At 37.8% G+C, this 20,000-nt stretch overlaps 2 protein-coding genes across 3 annotated transcripts in view; one reads left to right on the top strand and one right to left on the bottom strand.

The window, feature by feature from the left end:
- The window catches only part of LOC138033692 (uromodulin-like), a 22,877-nt gene extending 5,277 nt beyond the window's left edge, over nt 1-17,600 (bottom strand). The window contains exons 1-5 of one of the 2 annotated variants that reach the window (XM_068881488.1): nt 17,519-17,600; nt 16,494-16,542; nt 2,976-3,328; nt 1,811-1,960; nt 751-873 (exon numbers count right to left, since the gene is read on the bottom strand). In XM_068881488.1, coding sequence (XP_068737589.1) covers nt 751-873; nt 1,811-1,960; nt 2,976-3,291 — 589 coding nt within the window. In that variant the 5' untranslated portion in view covers nt 3,292-3,328; nt 16,494-16,542; nt 17,519-17,600. Of the gene's footprint in view, nt 1-750; nt 874-1,810; nt 1,961-2,975; nt 3,329-15,651; nt 15,723-16,493; nt 16,543-17,518 lie in introns of those variants that run through there. The other variant, XM_068881489.1, reaches the window with a different exon arrangement.
- On the top strand, nt 8,198-10,998 carry LOC138033696 (uncharacterized). The gene is made up of 3 exons (XM_068881491.1): nt 8,198-8,330; nt 9,450-9,641; nt 10,370-10,998. The coding sequence occupies exons 1-3, from the start codon at nt 8,295-8,297 to the stop codon at nt 10,484-10,486; spliced, it is 345 nt and encodes a 114-aa protein (XP_068737592.1). The 5' UTR covers nt 8,198-8,294; the 3' UTR covers nt 10,487-10,998.
- Nucleotides 17,601-20,000: the final 2,400 nt, after the last annotated feature.

The following is a 20,000-nucleotide window of genomic DNA, read 5'->3' as shown; positions in this document are numbered from 1 at the left end:
TAGGATCACAAATCCTAAAAATACATTATGGCAATCCGAATCTATATCAGATCTAGATCATTAATTCGCATTCTTATAATTTATTTCGATACTGGGGTCATTTTAAATCAAGTCTCGAGAAACCAAAGCAATTACGGGAGACAAAAAGACAGCAAAATGAACTAATCACCAATGGCAGAGGGATTTCAGTTGAATAAAGAAATATTATTACGCGCTTGCGCAATCTTGACGCTTAGTGATTGGCATAAAAAAAGTTGCACTACAGTTTTTTTCTTCTCTTTTTTAAACTAGTGACAAGCAAAGCATATAATATCAGTTACAAATGATTCGTAACATTTTTACTTGTAAACAGCTGCGGGGTGAGTTGCTTGGAGACTAAGCCCCCCTTCCCCCACCCCACCCCCCCCCCCCCCCACCCATCTCTGTTCACTTCCGTTTCTTTTGATGAATGCTCAATGAAACAAAAAGAACAGCCAGAATCGGAGCTCTGTATCTCTCGCCATCTCTCGCCACCTGCAGCTGCCACAATATCACGGACTCTGGGAACGAGATTGTATTTCCTTGCTGGTGATTAAGAAGCCAGTAGGCATATGTTTATGAGACCCGAATTGTAAACAAAGAATTGGCTATTATGATTAGTTTATCAAACTGTACGCGTTTGTTGTGTTTGGTCAGATTAATTTCTTAAAATTGATGATCCAAGCAAAGGCAAAACTAAAACAATCACGCACTACAACAAACCACCTTTACCTTGGCAGCTCAAACCATTTCCAGTAAAACCAGTTTTACAGGTGCAATGAAATGATGCCAATGTATTTTGGCAGATGGCATTAGCATCACAGACTGGGACTGAAGCGTTGCATTCGTCTGCGTCTGAAAAAGATTCCGAAAACAACGAATGTAGATACGATTCAAGAAATTGTGTGAATTAGAAAGTTAAGCGTACGTCCCGCCTTCCTACCCATCGGTATTGTATCTGTTTCCTCGAAATGAAAGAGATCATTTATGAAAACAAAAAGGAGGAAGGAGAAATACCTTTTCATCACCCTTATTATCATCATCGTCATCGTCATTGTCATCGCCATCTTTATCGTCGTCGTCGAGGTCGTCATCATGCTCATCACCATCACAAGGTTTTTCTACCCAGCATTTTTCTTTCCCTCAACATTTCAACAATTCATGTTCATCTTTTGTTGATTGATTTTGTTTTCATTCTCTCAAAATAGTAAGAAAGGCATTTTTTAGTTCAGTCGTGAGAGCACACTCGCCTCCCTGCTCGAGTTCGTTCCATTCCATGGTAAGACTCGGCGTTTTTACTCTGCTCTAGGAAGCTCTTTTCCGGGAACTCCAATCTTTCTTTTCTTCGTATCAAAACCACCGACATGTTATCATGTTAATTTTCTATAATTTGATGTCATTGTTTGTAGTCTTTCCAAATAGTAGAACACTTGTGTTTGGTCCTATATGATTGATAGTTAAATGAAATAATAATTGTTGTTTTTGTAATTGTTGTTGTAATTTGTTTACCCAAGGAACACCTTAAGAGAGCTCAGGGGCTCGTTCAACATGTTCACCGTGCATTCCGGATCGAACTGTAATTAGGCAGTGTTTGGTTTTCTGGAGAAAACATCTCAGAGCAAGGAGCGAACCAAAAACAAACTCAACCCACATATGACGCCAGGACCGGGAATCGAACTCTGGCCACATTGGTGTCACTGCTCCTTGCATTACGTTAAAATATCCTGAAAACGGCATAGAAATAAAAAGTGCCTTTGTGCAAGGCGCCCCTTAGGTGTCTCAAGCAACCCACCTCCAGTCAGCATGTCACAAGGAACCAACACAACTTGGCCTGGTTTAACTGAATCAAGCCAGTACCTGCCACTGACCACGCTGTCTCCTTCACTCGCTTTGATCTCCGAGCAATATTCGGCAGGTATCTCTTGGATGGAGCCCAGGGGAACTGTAAAGTTGCAAACAATGGTTCAAATTCAAGTAAGTTGCAAGTTGCAAGTTGCAAGTTGCAACCTGAAATAAGTTGGGGCTGCAGTGGGAACTCTTTCATCAAATTAATTATAAACAATGTGTAATTGCTTTTTATCGTGGAAGTTCAGTTTGATATCATCAATCTAGTTCAGGTACTCGACTTTAACAACCTGTAAGAAAAACTAGAAATATACGTATTTACCCACACGTCATAATGAAATATGTAGCAGGAAGGGTCCCTTTCAGTACTTGCTAGCTATTTTCAACGTTACAATAAAAGTAAGTGGTAGAGTCAGCGTTCTCTTTAAGGCCTGGAAAATTGCTGAAAAATGGAGGGGGCATCCGGTTGACTGTTTACAAAGCGAAGGAACTTCGACCACAAATCTAGCGAGTGGCCAGAGCGAAATACCCTTAGACTCCCGTGATCTAAAAGTTCGCTTCCCTAACTACTTCCAAATAGATTTCTTCGTTGGCTGGTCATGAGAATTTGGTGTTATATTAGGATTATGTCTTCAAATTAAGATGACAATCTTTATTCTAAATACTTGTCTACCTGACAGTATATTGAAACTGAGAGGCGAATTTATATACTGATCAATCCTGGTATAGTCAAAGATTAAGAATGGCATCATCAAGACCCAGTGCTCTTTAGACCGCACCATGCTGCCTTTGTATGATATAATTCTCCGTTTTACAGCCTTCGTTCATTACCTCTTTAAGTGGAGCGATAAAGAACCCACGGAGCATTCGCAAAGAGTGCGGAATATCGATGGTTTTCGAAGTGACGCCATCAAATTGTAAAATCAAAATTGTAAGCTGTTTTGAATTTTTATCTAAAGATGATGGCTAAAGATGATCTTGAAATCACGACGTCTTTCCTTTCGAAAATACAACATTTTGACATTCTCTCTTACAGAGGGCATGATTGGCCGAATTGGCAGCCCCACTTGGCTCATTTTACGACAACTAGTTAAGAACCAAGGTAACGATACCTCTTTCACTAGGTCTTGTCACGTATATCCGATCTGAGTGTTGAACATAATCATTTGGTCTCGCCTCCTTTGTGCGATTGTTCAACTCGCACAAATGTAGACTCATCACGTAATTGATGCTTTGACATCGGATGTCGGCGTTACATAACTGTCCGCAGGTCAGCATATTGGCAGCAGTGCTTTTCTGAAACACATGGCCTCTTAACATCATACCATATGTGGAGTGTACACTTTGGCACTGCTGAGCGTCTGCGCGACACACACTACACACCAGATACATCACTGCTGTGTTGTAAAAGTGCAGGATCTTGGTCATTTTTATAGTAGCAAGCGAGTCAGAAGACCACAGGAAACTGGTAAAAAATGGTAAAGAAATAGGTATTAAATTAGATCCAACTTACTTTAAATCAGTTTCAACAATTGCAAGACTATTTCTTATTCCAGGGATTGACTACACAATGCTACTTATGCAGGTAACGGCAACGTTTTCGTACTATAGAAAACGCCAATTATTGCTAACAAGAAGTACTCATTTAAAGAGACGAAGTAGATCACCATAGAAACAGGAAAGCCATCTAAAGACGCAATATATTTTGTCTTTACAGTGCAACGCTTTTCCCGTGACTACCCGACAAACTTTCACACTTGACAACTACGTGTAAATACGTCAACCCAACAACCCATGCAGCGTTCAACTTACAACTCTGTGAACTTTGCAAGGAGGCGTGACTGTCAATCAAATTCACACAACCTGATTGGCAAACAATTTTGTAAAAAACCTTTGTTAGGTGGCCACGGTAAGGCGTGTCCGACTATAAAATCCCATACCCTTATTTAATTTCCTGGAGATGATCGGCAGGTGGAGATGAAACTCTCAAAAGTAAGGGACGGTTCATTTTTTGTTTTTTTTTTTAATGGGATGAGGGGGATGGGGCTGGTGGGATTTGGGGAAGAGTCATTTGGAAATTGTCTCCTCCTCCCTCAGCCACCCTATTTTTCTTGCACATGCCCACCCCCCTCCCCTCCTCCCTCATCATGCAAAGTGTTACACTTTGTATATTAGACATTGTTTAACATAGCGCAGTTTTCAATTAAGTGTCGTAAAACCAAAACCAAAGTAACTACTTTGGCCAATCAAAAAGGTCGAAGACAATCCAGTAAACCAAACAAAACTCGAAGTAATTACACGTAGCCGACACAAAGCGCGGGAAAATGTGCACACGCGAGCCACAATTGGTTTTGGTTTCACTTCTGATTGGTTGAAAAAATGGCGCGAGAACTTTGAACCAATCACTGAGTGAAGTAATCATAAACCAAAGCAATTTACTAATTACTTTCGACACTCAATTGAAAACCACTCTATCAAATAATACAGTGGAATTATAATATTCCTATATTGACTTCATTTTAACTGTTGCATCTGACGTCGCATCATTACAATTTCGTTATGATTATAAGGCATTCTTGAAAAGTACTTGCCCTAGAGGGAATGTTTGCAAAATGTACATAAAGCTGTTTTTCGGCAATCTAATTTCAACTTAAAAGAAATTTAAGAAAAGTCAATTTCAGCTCGTCTATTTATTGCTCGTCCTGAACGTGTTGCAACTGGTCGCTCATCTTTCTGATTCGTCTTCTCCCTTAGAGTCACTAGCATGACTATCACACTCATCATTTACGCTATCATGGTCACTTTCATTTGCTTTACTGCTTTCACTCCTGTTGTCATCATGATCATGTTCACTCACTGCGGTCTGCTGCAAGCAATGTCTCACTATTACCTTTATTTTTTCACCCTTTCTGCTTTTAAGATGCTCCTTTATTCCATGATGCGTTAAATATTTGTTTAATTCCGGCACACGGAGCTTTTTGAACATGTTCACGTCTTAGCATAGACACGCGACGTGTTTATCATATCTGCGTTGCTAATCCCCACCCAGAGAGCTTCCCCGTTGTCTTCTCCCCACCCCCACCCCCCCACCCTTCCCTGACAATCCCTGAAACCTGCATTAGATGTAGCAATGCTTCTCTTCAGACGGGATGCTCGGGTCATCGCTCACCTCCTACAAGCAAATTACTTTACTAACGAGGCAAGGAGCAGGATGCTCACCAATCTTGAGCCGAATGTTAGGGACAGGGTGTACTGTATCCTCTGCCCTGACGAACATTGCACCCAAAGCATAGGTGAATGGAACAAGAAGAAGAAGAAGATGAGGAAGAGGAGGAAAACAGTAGCATCGAACAGGAAGAGAGCAGAAAAGAGGAAGAAGAGTATAACAGAAAGGATCAGAAAGGAAGAAGAGAACGAGGAAGAGGAAGAGTAAGGAGGCATTTTATCGGAGTGAACGTCCATTGATTTGTTCTCTGTTTTCTTCAGAACCTGAGTCAATAAGTGATATTGTGCAAAGGGAAAATGATTTTATAAGCATGCAGTAGCATTCTGGAAGTTAATATTTCAAAAATATTGTACCTTATAGCAAGATTTTTTTTTTGTGATAGTTTCCGGTCACATTTCGACTTTAATATATCCAATTCACACCAAAGCTAAATTATATTTGTAAATCTATTTTGTCAAACTTGGTTTACTTTTCCTGGAAGTTGCTTAACCTGCTGTTTGTTGACTTCAAATTTACAGCACAATGAAATTAGAAATCCATGCTCCCATTTAATCTTCTTCTGAGATGTTGTTGTTACCATTCTGTTAAACCTGTTGTAACAACAATAGATGACTTGCTGGTGTGACGGTGGGGGATTAAGAGTATGACTGAATGCAATCCCAGTTCAGAAGGTGCTAAACCACAATTCATGAATATAATATATAGATTAAGCCAAGCCTAAAAGCAGAGCTCTCTGGTTATTTAATCTTATTGCCTGTAGGGTTATTAGTGAAAATAAAAGGGTTTCGAATTGTCCGTGTTTTGATGTTTCCGGTTGCTGCTTTAATAATTAAATCACTTTCTTTGCTTTCTTGCGTAGAAAATTCATTGCCTAACTAGTAAATTCCATGGTAAATTTTACGCTAAAAACCGATATCGCATGAATCACAACGCAATGAATGCGATATCGGTTTTTCGAGGGAAATTCACTTTGGAATTCACCAGTTAGGCAACGAAGTTTTGTTGAACCGCACGTCAAATTTTAAAAGAAAACAAGCACACCCTCAGCGAGTGAATGGAAAAGGAAAAAAGCCAGTTCAGAGTCAACTGTCAATACTCAGCGAATAGGAATCACGCTAAAATTAGAAACCATGACAAAACCTTTGTCCGTAAAAGTCACAAAAAGAGTTTTACTGATGTACTTTATTCCACATTATCTCTGAAAACGAGATCATTCACATTTTGATTTATTTCAGTGAAACACGCCATCTTGGCTTGAAACAAGAATCGGCAAAATATGGCAATGCAACCAAAAAAGAATTTCAAACAAGATCCGCTCCAACACTAAATTACCTTTAGGTGCTTTAAACAAACTTCTCAAAACACAAGCTAGTGAAATTTCCCCCTAATTTTACAAGAACTCATTGTGATTACTTATTTATAATATAAGGGCAAACGTTTCTTGTCACTGTCAAAGCACATCGAAAAGCAAATGAATGAAGGGGGTAGTTTCTAAAGAAACTGTGGTGCTGCGTCGGTGGGGAAGTACACTGTTATTTTCAAAGAGTTAATTTCACTCCAGTGCTGGAGTGAAAAAGTGGAGTAAAATAAAGCGTAGTAAAATGTACTCCTAAGAGGAGTTAATTTAACTCCATTAAGAGTAATTTTTACTCAGTACTAGTTAATATTCAAAGGCAATGACTTTGCTAGAGTAAATTTTACTCTCCCTACAGAGTAATATAATATGCCGGAGTTAATTTTACTCCTATTTATCGGGATACTGAGTAAAGTCTACCCCACTTACTAATTCTACTTTCTGAGAAAAAAAGTAGAAGAGGATTTTACTCCTATATATGTCACTTATAGATTTTACTCTGTCTAACGCCAGACGATTTTACTCGTCAATGGGGAACCCCACGGGGCTGAAAGGGTTAACAACAGCTGGATTCACTCAAAAACTATGTCCCCATTAGCCCTTTAACTCCCAATAGTGCCACTTATAGATTTTACTCTGTCTAACGCCAGACGATTTTACTCGTCAATGGGGAACCCCACGGGGCTGAAAGGGTTAACAACAGCTGGATTCACTCAAAAACTATGTCCCCCTTAACCCTATAACTCCCAATAGTGCCACTTATAGATTTTACTCTGTCTAACGCCAGACGATTTTACTCGTCAATGGGGAACCCCACGGGGCTGAAAGGGTTAACAACAGCTGGATTCACTCAAAAACTATGTCCCCATTAGCCCTTTAACTCCCAATAGTGCCACTTATAGATTTTACTCTGTCTAACGCCAAACGATTTTACTCGTCAATGGGGAACCCCACGGGGCTGAAAGGGTTAACAACAGCTGGATTCACTCAAAAACTATTTCCCCATTAGCCCTTTAACTCCCAATAGTGCCACTTATAGATTTTACTCTGTCTAACGCCAGACGATTTTACTCGTCAATGGGGAACCCCACGGGGCTGAAAGGGTTAACAACAGCTGGATTCACTCAAAAACTATGTCCCCCTTAACCCTTTAACTCCCAATAGTGCCACTTATAGATTTTACTCTGTCTAACGCCAGACGATTTTACTCGTCAATGGGGAACCCCACGGGGCTGAAAGGGTTAACAACAGCTGGAGTCACTCAAAAACTATGTCCCCATTAACCCTTTAACTCCCAATAGTGTCACTTATAGATTTTACTCTGTCTAACGCCAGACGATTTTACTCGTCAATGGGGAACCCCACGGGGCTGAAAGGGTTAACAACAGCTGGATTCACTCAAAAACTATGTCCCCCTTAACCCTTTAACTCCCAATAGTGCCACTTATAGATTTTACTTTGTCTAACGCCAGACGATTTTACTCGTCAATGGGGAACCCCACGGGGCAGAGTATAGTCCCCTCCAAGTCAACAGTTTTAAAGGATTAAAATCCTGTTAATAAAGGCCGGTATCTTTCCACATTTTAGTGAGGGTTAATACGATGAGCCGCTCTGAATCTTGCTGGTTTTTTCGTTTTTAATTGGACGACCCGGTAATTAAAGTCGTTATCCTCGCGATCTTGGATAACACAGTAGAGAACAGACTGGAAACTAGTGAGCCGTTTTGGTCAGCAGTCACTGGTGCAGTTACTGATTTCGGGGGTCTTTCGGCGGTTTTACTCAAGTTTGAATCAAGGATCACAATTTGTGCTGACGAGTTTTTCGTTTGTTTACTCTTTAAATGCTGATCCAATGCAAGGAAATGCTTACAACAACTCAAGCAAAAAGGTAAGCGTTAACTGAACCATGAGCAGATAATATTTGATGCCTTAGGCCCGATTTTCGACCGACAGTACGCCTTTTGATTCAGAAGTCGAACTTAACTGGCCCCTCCACAGCAGTTCCAAAGCCATTACCAAGAAAACCAATTGATTTTGTCAGCGATTTTCATGTAGAAGGTAAAACATGGTTTATGCATGATCATGAAGTTCGGCACATGAAACGTTCGACGTCTGAAATCAAAGCCGATCCACGGCCATGCTAAAGCCGAATTCCCGTCTAGGCCAGTTGAAAAGAACGCCTGAGCCATTCCAAATTAAAATAGCCGTTCTTAATTGATTCAAACGTCGAACTTTTCATGTATTAAGTTCGGCTCATGAAAAGTATGGCGTCTGAATCGCGCCTTATGACAATTTAATGTAAGCTTATGTAGAATTCAAACCTTTTACATGCACCTTGAAGTTCCAAATTTGTCAGGCAAGGATATTTAATTTGGCTAAGTGCTTTAACAAATTGGTATGTATTTCACAAGAGAAATGAAGCTTTAGATCAAATGGTTAAGCAAATGATTTGGTATTAGAGTGCTCTCACCGCAAATTACATGACGACAGAAAGCAGAAAGCTTCAGCTGTCATTTAAACTATTGTACTCAATGCAAATAGTATGTTAATGCCTGCATGAGATTGTTATTATTGGCGTTTAAAGAAAAGAGAGCCAAATTTTGATGAGTCTGCTCTTCAAACACTTACACTGTACGTTATAACAGAAGTGACAGTGTCTGACACTTGCAGAGTGCAGACCCCAAACTAACCGTAACTCACAGTTATTGAAAGCTAAACGTTTTATTTAAAATGGGTGCTTAGACTTAAATACTGTTTACAATCGCTATTTGTAGGCAGTCTGCAGTTGTCATACACCTTAGAAATGATCAGCTTTATTATTACATGTACCAGCATTTTTTTTTTTGAGACATGTGATATTGAGTGTTCTTATCTGGATGAAATTCTTATGACATCTTTTATCTGTAAGTAGCAGTAATAATTTTTGTTTGGAAATGTGACTGAGATTATGAATTATTTTTTCTAAGAAAACTGAAACTTTTCACTATATTTATTTGTTGATTAACAGTTCAAATGGGAGGTGGGTACAGCTGGGAATTGGTTCATTAAAAGATTGCTGGGAAGTTTGGACAGAGAGTTGGTTACAGAAAGTGCTGAGGCTAGGCAACAAGATGCCTTCTTCTTGCAACATACAGTACAAACCACTACATGTATCATCTATGGAAGAGGAGTTGGAGAAAACCCTCAGATAAAAGAAAAGGTTGGTGCAATGAAAAAATTCCTTTGAGCCATGTTTCTGTAAAAGACCTGTAATGCAGTCAAACAGCTGAAAGTCTGAAAGACTTAGAAGCTGATTGTTGCTTTTAAACAAGTGATGCATATAGATATTTACAAATAACTCGCATAAATTACACTTTAACAACTAATTCTTGACAGTCACTGCAATAAAATAATTATAAAGCACTGTCTGAGTTACAGGCCTGTGTACGTATAGACTAGTAATGCCTAGCGATTAGCGGAAGATGATGCTGCAGTTTCATTTATCCATTGTCTCACCCAATATCTGCTTTCAGTTTAAAATTTGAAATACTGTTAAATGAGATAATTATAAATACCTCATCACACATAATTTTTTTTGGAAAAGTGTTGAAGACAAAGAAAGCATCTGGCAATATATTTTCAAGATTTGTTCCATGAGTTCCACCACTATATGTGTACTTTTATCATTATGACAAAATTAATTTGATAGTTAACTGAGTTACTCCATGAATCAAGAACAATGTTACAGATATAATCTCGTGCAAGTACCAGTATTACATCTGGTTCCATTTATTTGGTACACCAAAATTGGTGGCTGATGTCTTTTGTTTCTCAGGATTAGGGATGTATTAGATTTGTGCTCTCTTCCTATTTTGTTAGAATATTGTCGAATGATCTTAATTTTGGAAGGGGTGATACTAATCATTATTCTCTTTAATTACTTTTAAGGATGATGAGTCAATCAATGGAGAGGTTCTAAAAACAACATTTGCAAGGATTGTTGCTTCTGGCACACTAATTGAACTAGAGACATTTACCTTGTGGCAGAAAGCAAGGTTTTGTTAAAACTTTCATTCGCTGTAATTGTTTTGCTGGGAGCATACTTAATTATCAGCTTAATCTCAAGGGTTTTTTTCTTCTTTTTGGAAACAAAAAGTTTTTAGTTTTTTCTTAACGTAAATTATCAGCCTAAGTTCTGTGTTTTTTTTTTCTTTTTGAAAACAATTCTGTTGGAGAAAAAAAGAACACATTGGTAAAGGTCAACGATGGCAAAATTTTTGCATCAGTTATCCTAAGGCATGTTCCATTTTTTTACGTTTGACTTCTTTCTGTAAGAACTGACTTGTATTACATGTACGTAAAACCCATTTTGTTATACTGAGTCACATTTATCCAAGTATGTTGTATGCTTTAGTTTTTGTAATTGAAGTTATTTTGCAGCCATTCATTGTTATAATCTGTAATCAAAACACAAACCACTCAATTTATCTTTGTTTAAGGCAAGAACACATTCAGCTGATTGCCATTTTATTATTGCCCGAATAATTAGAATAAAGATAGCTTTGATTTTTGTGATGTATTTGTATGTGTATACAGATTGTATTTATCATGCATATCGATGGGCATTCTTTGCAATCTTATGATTAAAATTACCAGTATTAGATGCTTCATTGTCAACCTGGTCTTTTCTTTACATAATATTTAAAAAAATTATATTTTTTATGGTTTTATGAGAAATCTGACTATAAATGAAGGTACAGTAGATCTAGTGAGGGTGAATGTGTTCTGTAGAAAGAGTAAATATTACTCTGACAAGGGGAGTAAAGTTTAAGAGGGTAAATTTTACTCTTGAAAAGGAGTGGTTTTGTACCTTTTTGTCTCACCCCAGTTTTGGAGTTAATTTAACTCTGTCAAGGGTAAATTGAACTCCATTTAAAGAGTTCAATTCACTCCAATAGAAGGATAAAATTTACTCTTGTATTGGAGTGAATTTTACACCACAGGAGGGGTAAACAATACTGGAGTAAATTTTTACCCCAACAAAAGAGTAAAAGATATAAGAGTACATTTTACTCCAAAAACGGAGTAAGCATTACCGGAGTGAATTTTACTCCAAAAATGGAGTGGTTTTGTACCTTTTTTTTTTAACTCCCTTTTTGGAGTTAAATCTACTCCTTGAAAATAACAGTGTAGTATACAAAAATTTGGTTTTATCAACGGAGTTGATAATGTGAATGGGCCACCGTACAAAGATTCTAAAAGCTGACGTTTCGAGCTTAGAATCTCTGTACGGTGGCCCATTCACATTATCAACTCCGTTGATAAAACCAAATTTTTGTATACTACTTCCCCACCGACGCAGCACCACAGTCTCTTTAGAAACTACCCCCTTCATTCATTTGTTTTTCGATGTGCTTCGACAGTGACAAGAAAAGTTTGCCCTTATATTATAAACACGTAATCACAATGAGTTCTTGTAAAATCACTTCTTATAGATCCTTTTATAGCTTGTAATGAAGGAGCTGTTAAATGTCTACCTCGATTATGGAATCAAGCGAATTTTTTTTTCAAATGGTAAGACGGGGATACTCGGGAAACAATCTGAGTGTGGAGAAATTCGGGAAAAGTGTGGAAAATATCTGAGTTCGAATGCCCGACCATGCACTGAGCTACATGGCGGACTCATGCAAGCTCCGCCATGAAACCAGGTTCAGATGACAAAGTCCATCTATGCTGCTAGGATTTGAAGACTTTGACGTGTGGAAATTTGGCATATTTTGTAAGGGACTTGGAAAATTATTTGCTAGGCCCGTTACGCAGTTAAAAAGATGAAACTGACTTTTAAAATGTGTTGCTTAGGGAGGAAGTCCAATGAAATCAATGTTTCGGGCGACAAGTTTATTATTAACTGTTTTTGTATGTCAGTGGTTATTGTGTAAATAGGAGATCTTAATGTTTTGTCCCTTTTAAAACAAGCACACCCATGGACTATGAACTAATTGAGAGGAATAAAGAAGGGATTAAAACAAATGTAAAAAGAAGAGCGAATAGGAAGCGACAAGACAAAAAAAAAGGTTTATGTTAGTCGTTGTGTAATAAACTGGAAGGCACCTTTAACTCTGAATTTTTGAATGCAACTAATTGCAATGCAACCGAGCTTAGAAGCACAGAAATTATGGGAACTGGTACGGGGCAAAACATCTGTTTATGGAAGAAAAAATATGACGGTGTTTTGACTGTTAAAAGACTTCATGCGGTATTTCTCAATTTCCACTGTCGATAAATTGTTCAGTTATTCTTCAAAGTTAAAGAAGCGGGGCTTTTAACGCTGACATTTTCAAAAACGACATTCTCGTCATCAACGCATATATGATAACTTTTAGCCTTGTTTGAATCATGACAAATATTTAATCACTGCTAGGAAACTTATTAATTTAAAAGGCAGGATTCTGACTTTTGTAAGCGTTCAAAACTTGATAGAATGCGTTCTTCAGACTATGAGGAGCTTAACTTGGGTCAGGAATGTGGATCCCCGCTGTTTAGGTAAAAAAAAATACCAAAATCTCAGTGGGAGTTGTAACAAGACTCACACCAAAAAGGCAGAGGAAGAGACAAACGGAGAGAGAGGTGTTAATCTCGACACATTTGTTGGGCCGACTTCATCATAAAGTTTTAATGACGACAAAAAACTCAAATTACTTTAAATTAATTTTGAGTGATGTGTCAAAATAGTCCAGAGGCACAGTAAATCAATCTGAAATATTTTCTAACACACGGTTTACAACGGCCAGCATCATGTAATTAAAACATGGAAAATTATTTCTTTATTCTCCATATTTCAAATTAATTTAAACACAGGCAAATTATATATATCTTAACTTTCAGGCTACCGAGATGCAACTTGTTTTGCCTGGCAAACACTTTTCTCAACAGCAACAATGAATTGGTTCTTTTCTGATTTTAAAGCAAACCGTCATGTTTTAAGTTTTATACTCATGGAACTCGATAACTGAGGAATAAAACTCAACAGCTATTTCACCTTCGAACATAATTCTCCGGTTAAACCTTAACACGTTAGTGATGTATTGGTGTATTTGTCAATTTAAACACAGGCAAATTATTTTGTCAGTTAACTTTCAGGCTACCGAGATGCAACTTGTTTTGCCAGGCATACACATTTCTCAACAGCAACGGTGAATTCGTTCTTTTCTGATTTTAAAGCAATCCATTTTTAAGTTTTATACTTATGGAACTCGATAACTGAGAAATAAAACTCAACAGCTATTACACCTTCGAACATCTGCTTCCCTAATTCTCCGGTTAAGCATGAAACGTTAGTGATGTATTGGTGTATTTGTTAATTTAAACACAGGCAAATTATTTCTTAACTTTCAGGCTACCGAGATATAACTTGTTTTGCTGGCATACACTTTTCTCAACAGCAACGGTGAATTGGTTCTTTTCTGATTTTAAAGCAATCCATTTTTAAGTTTTATACTTATGGAACTCGATAACTGAGGAAAAAAACTCAACAGCTATTACACCTTCGAACATCTGCTTCCCTAATTTTCCGGTTAAACATGAAACGTTAGTGATCGATGTATTGGTGTATTTGTTAATTTAAACACAGCCAAAATATTTCTTAACTGTCAGGCTACCGACGGAGATGCGACTTGTTTTGCCTGGCATACACTTTTCTCAACGGCACAGGTGAATTGGTTCTTTTCTGATTTTAAAGCCATCCATTTTTAAGTTTTATACTTATGGAACTCGATAACTGAGAAATAAAACTCAACAGCTATTACACCTTCGAACAACTGCTTCCCTAATTCTCCGGTTAAGCATGAAACGTTAGTGATGTATTGGTGTATTTGTTAATTTAAACACAGGCAAATTATTTTGTCAGTTAACTTTCAGGCTACCGAGATGCAACTTGTACACTTTTCTCAACAGCAACGGTGAATTGGTTCTTTTCTGATTTTAAAGCAATCCATTTTTAAGTTTTATACTTATGGAACTCGATAACTGAGGAATAAAACTCAACAGCTATTACACCTTCGAACATCTGCTTCCCTAATTTTCCGGTTAAACATGAAAGGTAAGTGATCGATGTATTGGTGTATTTGTTAATTTAAACACAGGCAAATTATTTCTTAACTGTCAGGCTACCGACGGAGATGCAATTTGTTTTGCCTGGCATACACTGACTTTTCTCAACAGCAACGGTGAATTGGTTCTTTTCTGATTTTAAAGCCATCCATTTTTAAGTTTTATACTTATGGAACTTGATAACTGAGGAATAAAACTCAACAGCTATTACACCTTCGAACATAATTCTCCGGTTAAACATGAAGCGTTAGTGATGTATTGGTGTATTTGTTAATTTAAACACAGGCATTATTTTGTCAGTTAATTTTTAGGCTACCGAGATGCAACTTGTTTTGCCTGGCATACACTTTTCTCAACAGCAACGGTAAATTGGTTCTTTTCTAATTTTAAAGCAATCCATTTTTAAGTTTTATACTTATGGAACTCGATAACTGAGCAATAAAACTCAACAGCTATTACACCTTCGAACATCTGCTTCCCTAATTCTCCGGTTAAGCATGAAACGTTAGTGATGTATTGGTGTATTTGTTAATTTAAACACAGGCAAATTATTTCTTAACTTTCAGGCTACCGAGATATAACTTGTTTTGCCTGGCATACACTTTTCTCAACAGCAACGGTGAATCGGTTCTTTTCTGATTTTAAAGCAAACCATTTTTAAGTTTTATACTTATGGAACTCGATAACTGAGGAATAAAACTCAGCATCAGCTATTACACCTTCGAACATAATTCTCCAGTTAAACATAAAACGTTGGTGATGTATTGGTGTATTTGTTCATTTAAACACAGGCAAATTGTTTTCTCAGTTAACTTTCAGGCTACCGAGATGCAACTTGTTTTGCCTGGCATACACTTTTCTCAAAAGCAACGGTGAATTGGTTCTTTTCTGATTTTAAAGCAAACCATTTTTGAGTTGTATACTTATGGAACTCGATAACTGAGGAACTGGGAAATTTAGAATGCCCAATTGTAGCTGTGTAAAATTTCATTCCGGGCTAATTGATTTCCCAGCATGTCACAGGGAGGCACATTCAATATTAATCACAGACTTATCAATTTTCTAGCTGCTATCATGATATCCTGATATCATGAAATTGAACTTAACAGCAATTATTTTACCTCAACGTTTGAGCGTGAGCCTGTATACCGGGAAGGCTTCCTGCACCGAATTCCCCGACGTCAACATTGTTTACTGCCTCCATAACTCGTTTGAAAACATGAATACAGAAATCCATGACATTCAGACGAACACTGCTCAATTAATCCCCCCACAGAGGCCAACCAAAGTTATTCCGTAAGCTTCGTCCACGTTTTTGCCAGAATTTCGGACGGCGAGTCTAATCTGCAGGTCGCAAGTCACAGGTTGCAGGTCATTGTTTAACCAATACAGAAAGTATCCTAAACATTCTTAGAAGTAAGGTTAGCTTTTAAGAATGTTTAGGATACTTTCTGTATTGGTAAAACAATGACTGCAACCTGTGACCTGCAACCTGCGATCTGCAGATTAGACCCGCCAAATTTCGGAACGTGATCACCATTTTCCCGCAAAAAATTACCGACTTGAAGGCGACAAATCTTTCTTCGAAAGAGCTGGAAAAACTTTCCTTCGACAAATTGGCTAACATTTTACCCTGGATGCCAGAGGTCTTTTCGCTCACCAGCGGCGAGGAGCGTCGAAGTAGTGCTGGTCGGCGAGAGACGATGGCGACCTGTATCATTTTTCCCCGGGTGAGAGAGTTAATCCATAAATCCTATAGAACAAAAAATGGTTGCGTGTCCCTGCAATGTTTTTAGCCTTTGTTGATGGATATCTACACCGTCAGGAGACGTCCAGCCGAGAATTCCTGAGTCGGCTTAAGCTCCTCATGTATGAAGTCAGTGTCAGCTACGCTTTTTGGATCAGAAAAAGCAATTTGACTGAAACTTCATAATAAGTTAAACAGTAAATTTTAGCCCCTTACCTTGATTATCTCTTATGCAGCGTTGTTCTTCTCTTCTGAGTCGAAAACTCTACCAACAAAAATTGTTAATTTGGACAAGTTAGATGCTTTCTTGTCTGACACATACCCTGTTTTCTTTCAGGGAAACATAAGAAGAAACTAACCGACAACGTCCATCCCAGAACAGTGGACAAGAACTAAGGGAAGTTAAAAATTAATTCACTCTACTGTGTCCGTTATCATAAAGTGCAGCAAAAACGGTCTCAGAAAATGTTACTAGGCCCGATATCGTGGCGATCTTATCGCTGTGTAGATACTTTTTTTTTTCTTTCTGTAATTTTAAGGTCAATAATTAATGCTGAAAGCATGCTTTGGAACAACATTTTTGTGGCCGTCACTGCTATCTTCTCTTATAGGATACTTTCAATCCTTGTAACGAACGACAAGGAGATGTGAATAGAAGTTAATCCCGGTTAATTAATTAAGAAAATCACTGACGAGAAGTATTTTTTCGAACGGTTAGACTGGGACGCTCGGGAAACAATGTTAGTGCGGAAATAATGCGGAAAAGTGTGGAAACTATGGCAAATATTGCCTACATGGACTAACTAGTGCCAGCTATGCCATTAAACTATATTAAGATGATTGTATTTTGTCCGGCTATACTGCATGCGCAAGGACTTGAATTTTCAAAATTGAGCACTTCTTTTGTCGCAAGCGAATTGCAAGTAATCGTCTAGGCCTGTTACCCAGTGAAACAGAAAGGCCGATGTTCAAATCCAAATTTTCGGCGGCAAAGTTATCGTCCTGGCCCCAGTTGTTAAAACGATGGATAGCGCTATACGCCGGATAAATCTCTATCCACTGGATAACGCAATCGGTTTTGCTAGTGTTTAACCGCTGGGCAGTGGTTTATTCGGTGGATAGCACTATCCATCTAACTTTTCGCTTGAAATTTTAATTCTTGCTCTTGATAATTAAAAAGTCACACCCATAAAAAGGAGAAATGTACGTTATTTTTAAACAATTTAGCTACTAATTCCTACCTTTCAATTTATCCCGATTTCTTTCTTTGATCTTAATCTTTTGAGGTCTAAAAAGATCGTGAGTTTTGTCTTCATCGATCCCTCATCATCCAACTTAATATATAGCAAATTGACTAGGTGTAAATACGATATGTTTGTCTTTTATTGATGATTAAGATCCACTGTTGGTGAATTATTAAATACACCTTGACTTATCCCTCTTTCCCCGATACCTTTGCAGGGGTTTCGTTTCAGGCCGGACGTCCGGTTGTTTGACATGTAATGTCCGGTAGTAATTATTTTTTCAAGTGTGAAAATCGTTTTTTTTTTTTTCATTTATTAACCAAAGAAAGACTCCCCTCTTATTTTACTCTCTTAATTATGTAATGCATGCAATCGAGAAAAGCCTTTTCTCATCGGGCTGAATGAGTGGACATCATTTTCTCAGAAAGGAAATAATTCCTGTCATACACATGTATAATAAAATCATTTTTCATTATTCCCCGTCCCTTCCCCCCTCCCCTGCTAGCGAAAATATTGACCAGAAAAGTTCGCTGACAAATGACCCTGACTTTGATCAGAGAGCATCTGTGCGAATCACTCTTTCTCACGTTTCATGTGTACATCATCTCACCGAAATGAAAAGTATAACCAATTTTTTGCGCCATCGGTGAAAAGTTTCTTATGCATCTAAGAATAATGATTATTAGTATAAATACACAGGTGATTATACAAAATCGGTCGCTCTCATTAACTCGCTATCTCGGATTATCAGCCGATAATCACCTCAAAGCTATTTCAGAGTCAACTGTCAATAGCCAGCGAATAGGAATCACGCTAAAAACTCTATAGTACCTTTCGTTTGCTAAACAAAGTCAATAGCACTGCACCCTGCGGACGTTCTCCAAGCCCTGCTCGTTCAGTGAACCATCCCCAAAGCGAAAAATTAACGGCTTGTGGCGAATGCCATGTTGATGGATTGAAAGAATGTAGTTTCAGTTAATTGCGAGGCTATTACATTTCTTGTCATCAAATCATAGGATCCTTCAGTTTGAGCCTTGCTTCTCTGATCGTATTTTTGCGTGTGTTCATGTCTGAACCTACACTGGTTTCTCTTAGGGAAACTGATAACATCCATGCCAGAACATTGGACGAGAACCAACAGATGACCAAGGAAACTTGCAAAGTAATTAAAGCCTCTAACTCCTATCCTAAGTGCAGCAAAAACGACTCAAAGCAAGTTGCTTAGGACCAATGCCAAAATCAAATGATATCGTGGCAATATTCATTCTCGCTCTATATATATTTTTTTCCTTCTTTTTATTTAATTTTAAAATCATCATGACTTGACTGACTTGATATTTTCAAACGACATTACTGTGGCCGTAACTATTATCACTTCTTATAGAGCCTATTACGCCTTCAATGTTTCGGGCGACAAGTTTATTGTGATGTGGTAACTTGTTTTGTATGTCATTGTTATTATGTAAATAGGAGATCTTAATGTTTTGTCCCTTTTAAAACAAGCATACCCATGGACTATGAACTAATTGAGAGGAATAAAGAAGGGATTAAAACAGAAATAAAAAGAAGAGCGAATAGGAAGCGACAAGACAAAAAAAAGCCAGTTATGTTCGTCGTTGTGTAATAAACTGGAAGGCACCTTTAACTCTGAATTTTAGAATGCAACTAATTGCAATGCAACTGAGCTTAGAAGCACAGAAATTATGGGAACTGGTACGGGGCAAAACATCTGTTTATGGAAGCAAAAATATGAGGGTGTTTTCACTGTTAAAAGACTTCATGCGGTATTTCTCAATTTCTAATGTCGATAAATTGTTCAGTTATTCTTCAAGATGAAAAAATGTTGTTTCAATAAGTTTGTTGCCAGCGGGGCTTTTAACACTGACATTTTCAAACGACATTCTCGTCATGAACGCATATATGATAACTTTTAGCCTCCTTTCAATCATAATAAATATTTAATCACTGCTACGAAAACTCGTGGAACTTTATAGAGCTTATTGATTATTAATTTAAAAGGCAGGATTCTGACTTTTGTAGGCGTTCAAAACTTGATAGAATGCATTCTTCAGATAATGTGAAGTCAGTGTCAGCTACGCTTTTTGGATCAGAAAAAGCATTTTGACTGAAACTTCATAATAAGTTAAACATGAAAGCCCCTTACCTTGATTGTCTCTTACCCAGCGTTGTTCTTCTCTCCTGAGTCGAAAACTCTAGCAACAAAAATTGTTAATTTGGACAAGTTAGATGTTTTCTTGTCTGACACCTACCCTGTTTTCTTTCAGGGAAACATAAGAAGAAACTTACCGAAAACGTCCATCCCAGAACAGTGGACACGAACTAAGGGAAGTTGAAAATTAATTCACTCTACTGTCTCCGTTATCATAAAGCGCAGCAAAAACGGTCTCGGAAAATGTTACTAGGCGATCTTATCGCTATGTAGATACTTTTTTTTTCCTTCTGTAATTTTAAGGTCAAT

The sequence above is a fragment of the Montipora capricornis genome, chromosome 14 (assembly GCF_036669925.1).
Source record: "Montipora capricornis isolate CH-2021 chromosome 14, ASM3666992v2, whole genome shotgun sequence".
Lineage (NCBI taxonomy): Eukaryota > Metazoa > Cnidaria > Anthozoa > Scleractinia > Acroporidae > Montipora > Montipora capricornis.
The sequence above is the reverse complement of the archived record's forward strand: the minus strand, read 5'-3'. Positions and strand labels throughout refer to the sequence as shown.

Excerpts from the sequence above, each read along its gene's own strand:
- LOC138033696 (XM_068881491.1), top strand. The coding sequence starts at position 8,295 with ATGCAAGGAAATGCTTACAACAACTCAAGCAAAAAG. Across the intron at positions 8,331-9,449 it reads ACAACAACTCAAGCAAAAAG|TTCAAATGGGAGGTGGGTAC; the intron begins GTAAGCGTTAAC and ends GTTGATTAACAG. Across the intron at positions 9,642-10,369 it reads ACCCTCAGATAAAAGAAAAG|GATGATGAGTCAATCAATGG; the intron begins GTTGGTGCAATG and ends ATTACTTTTAAG.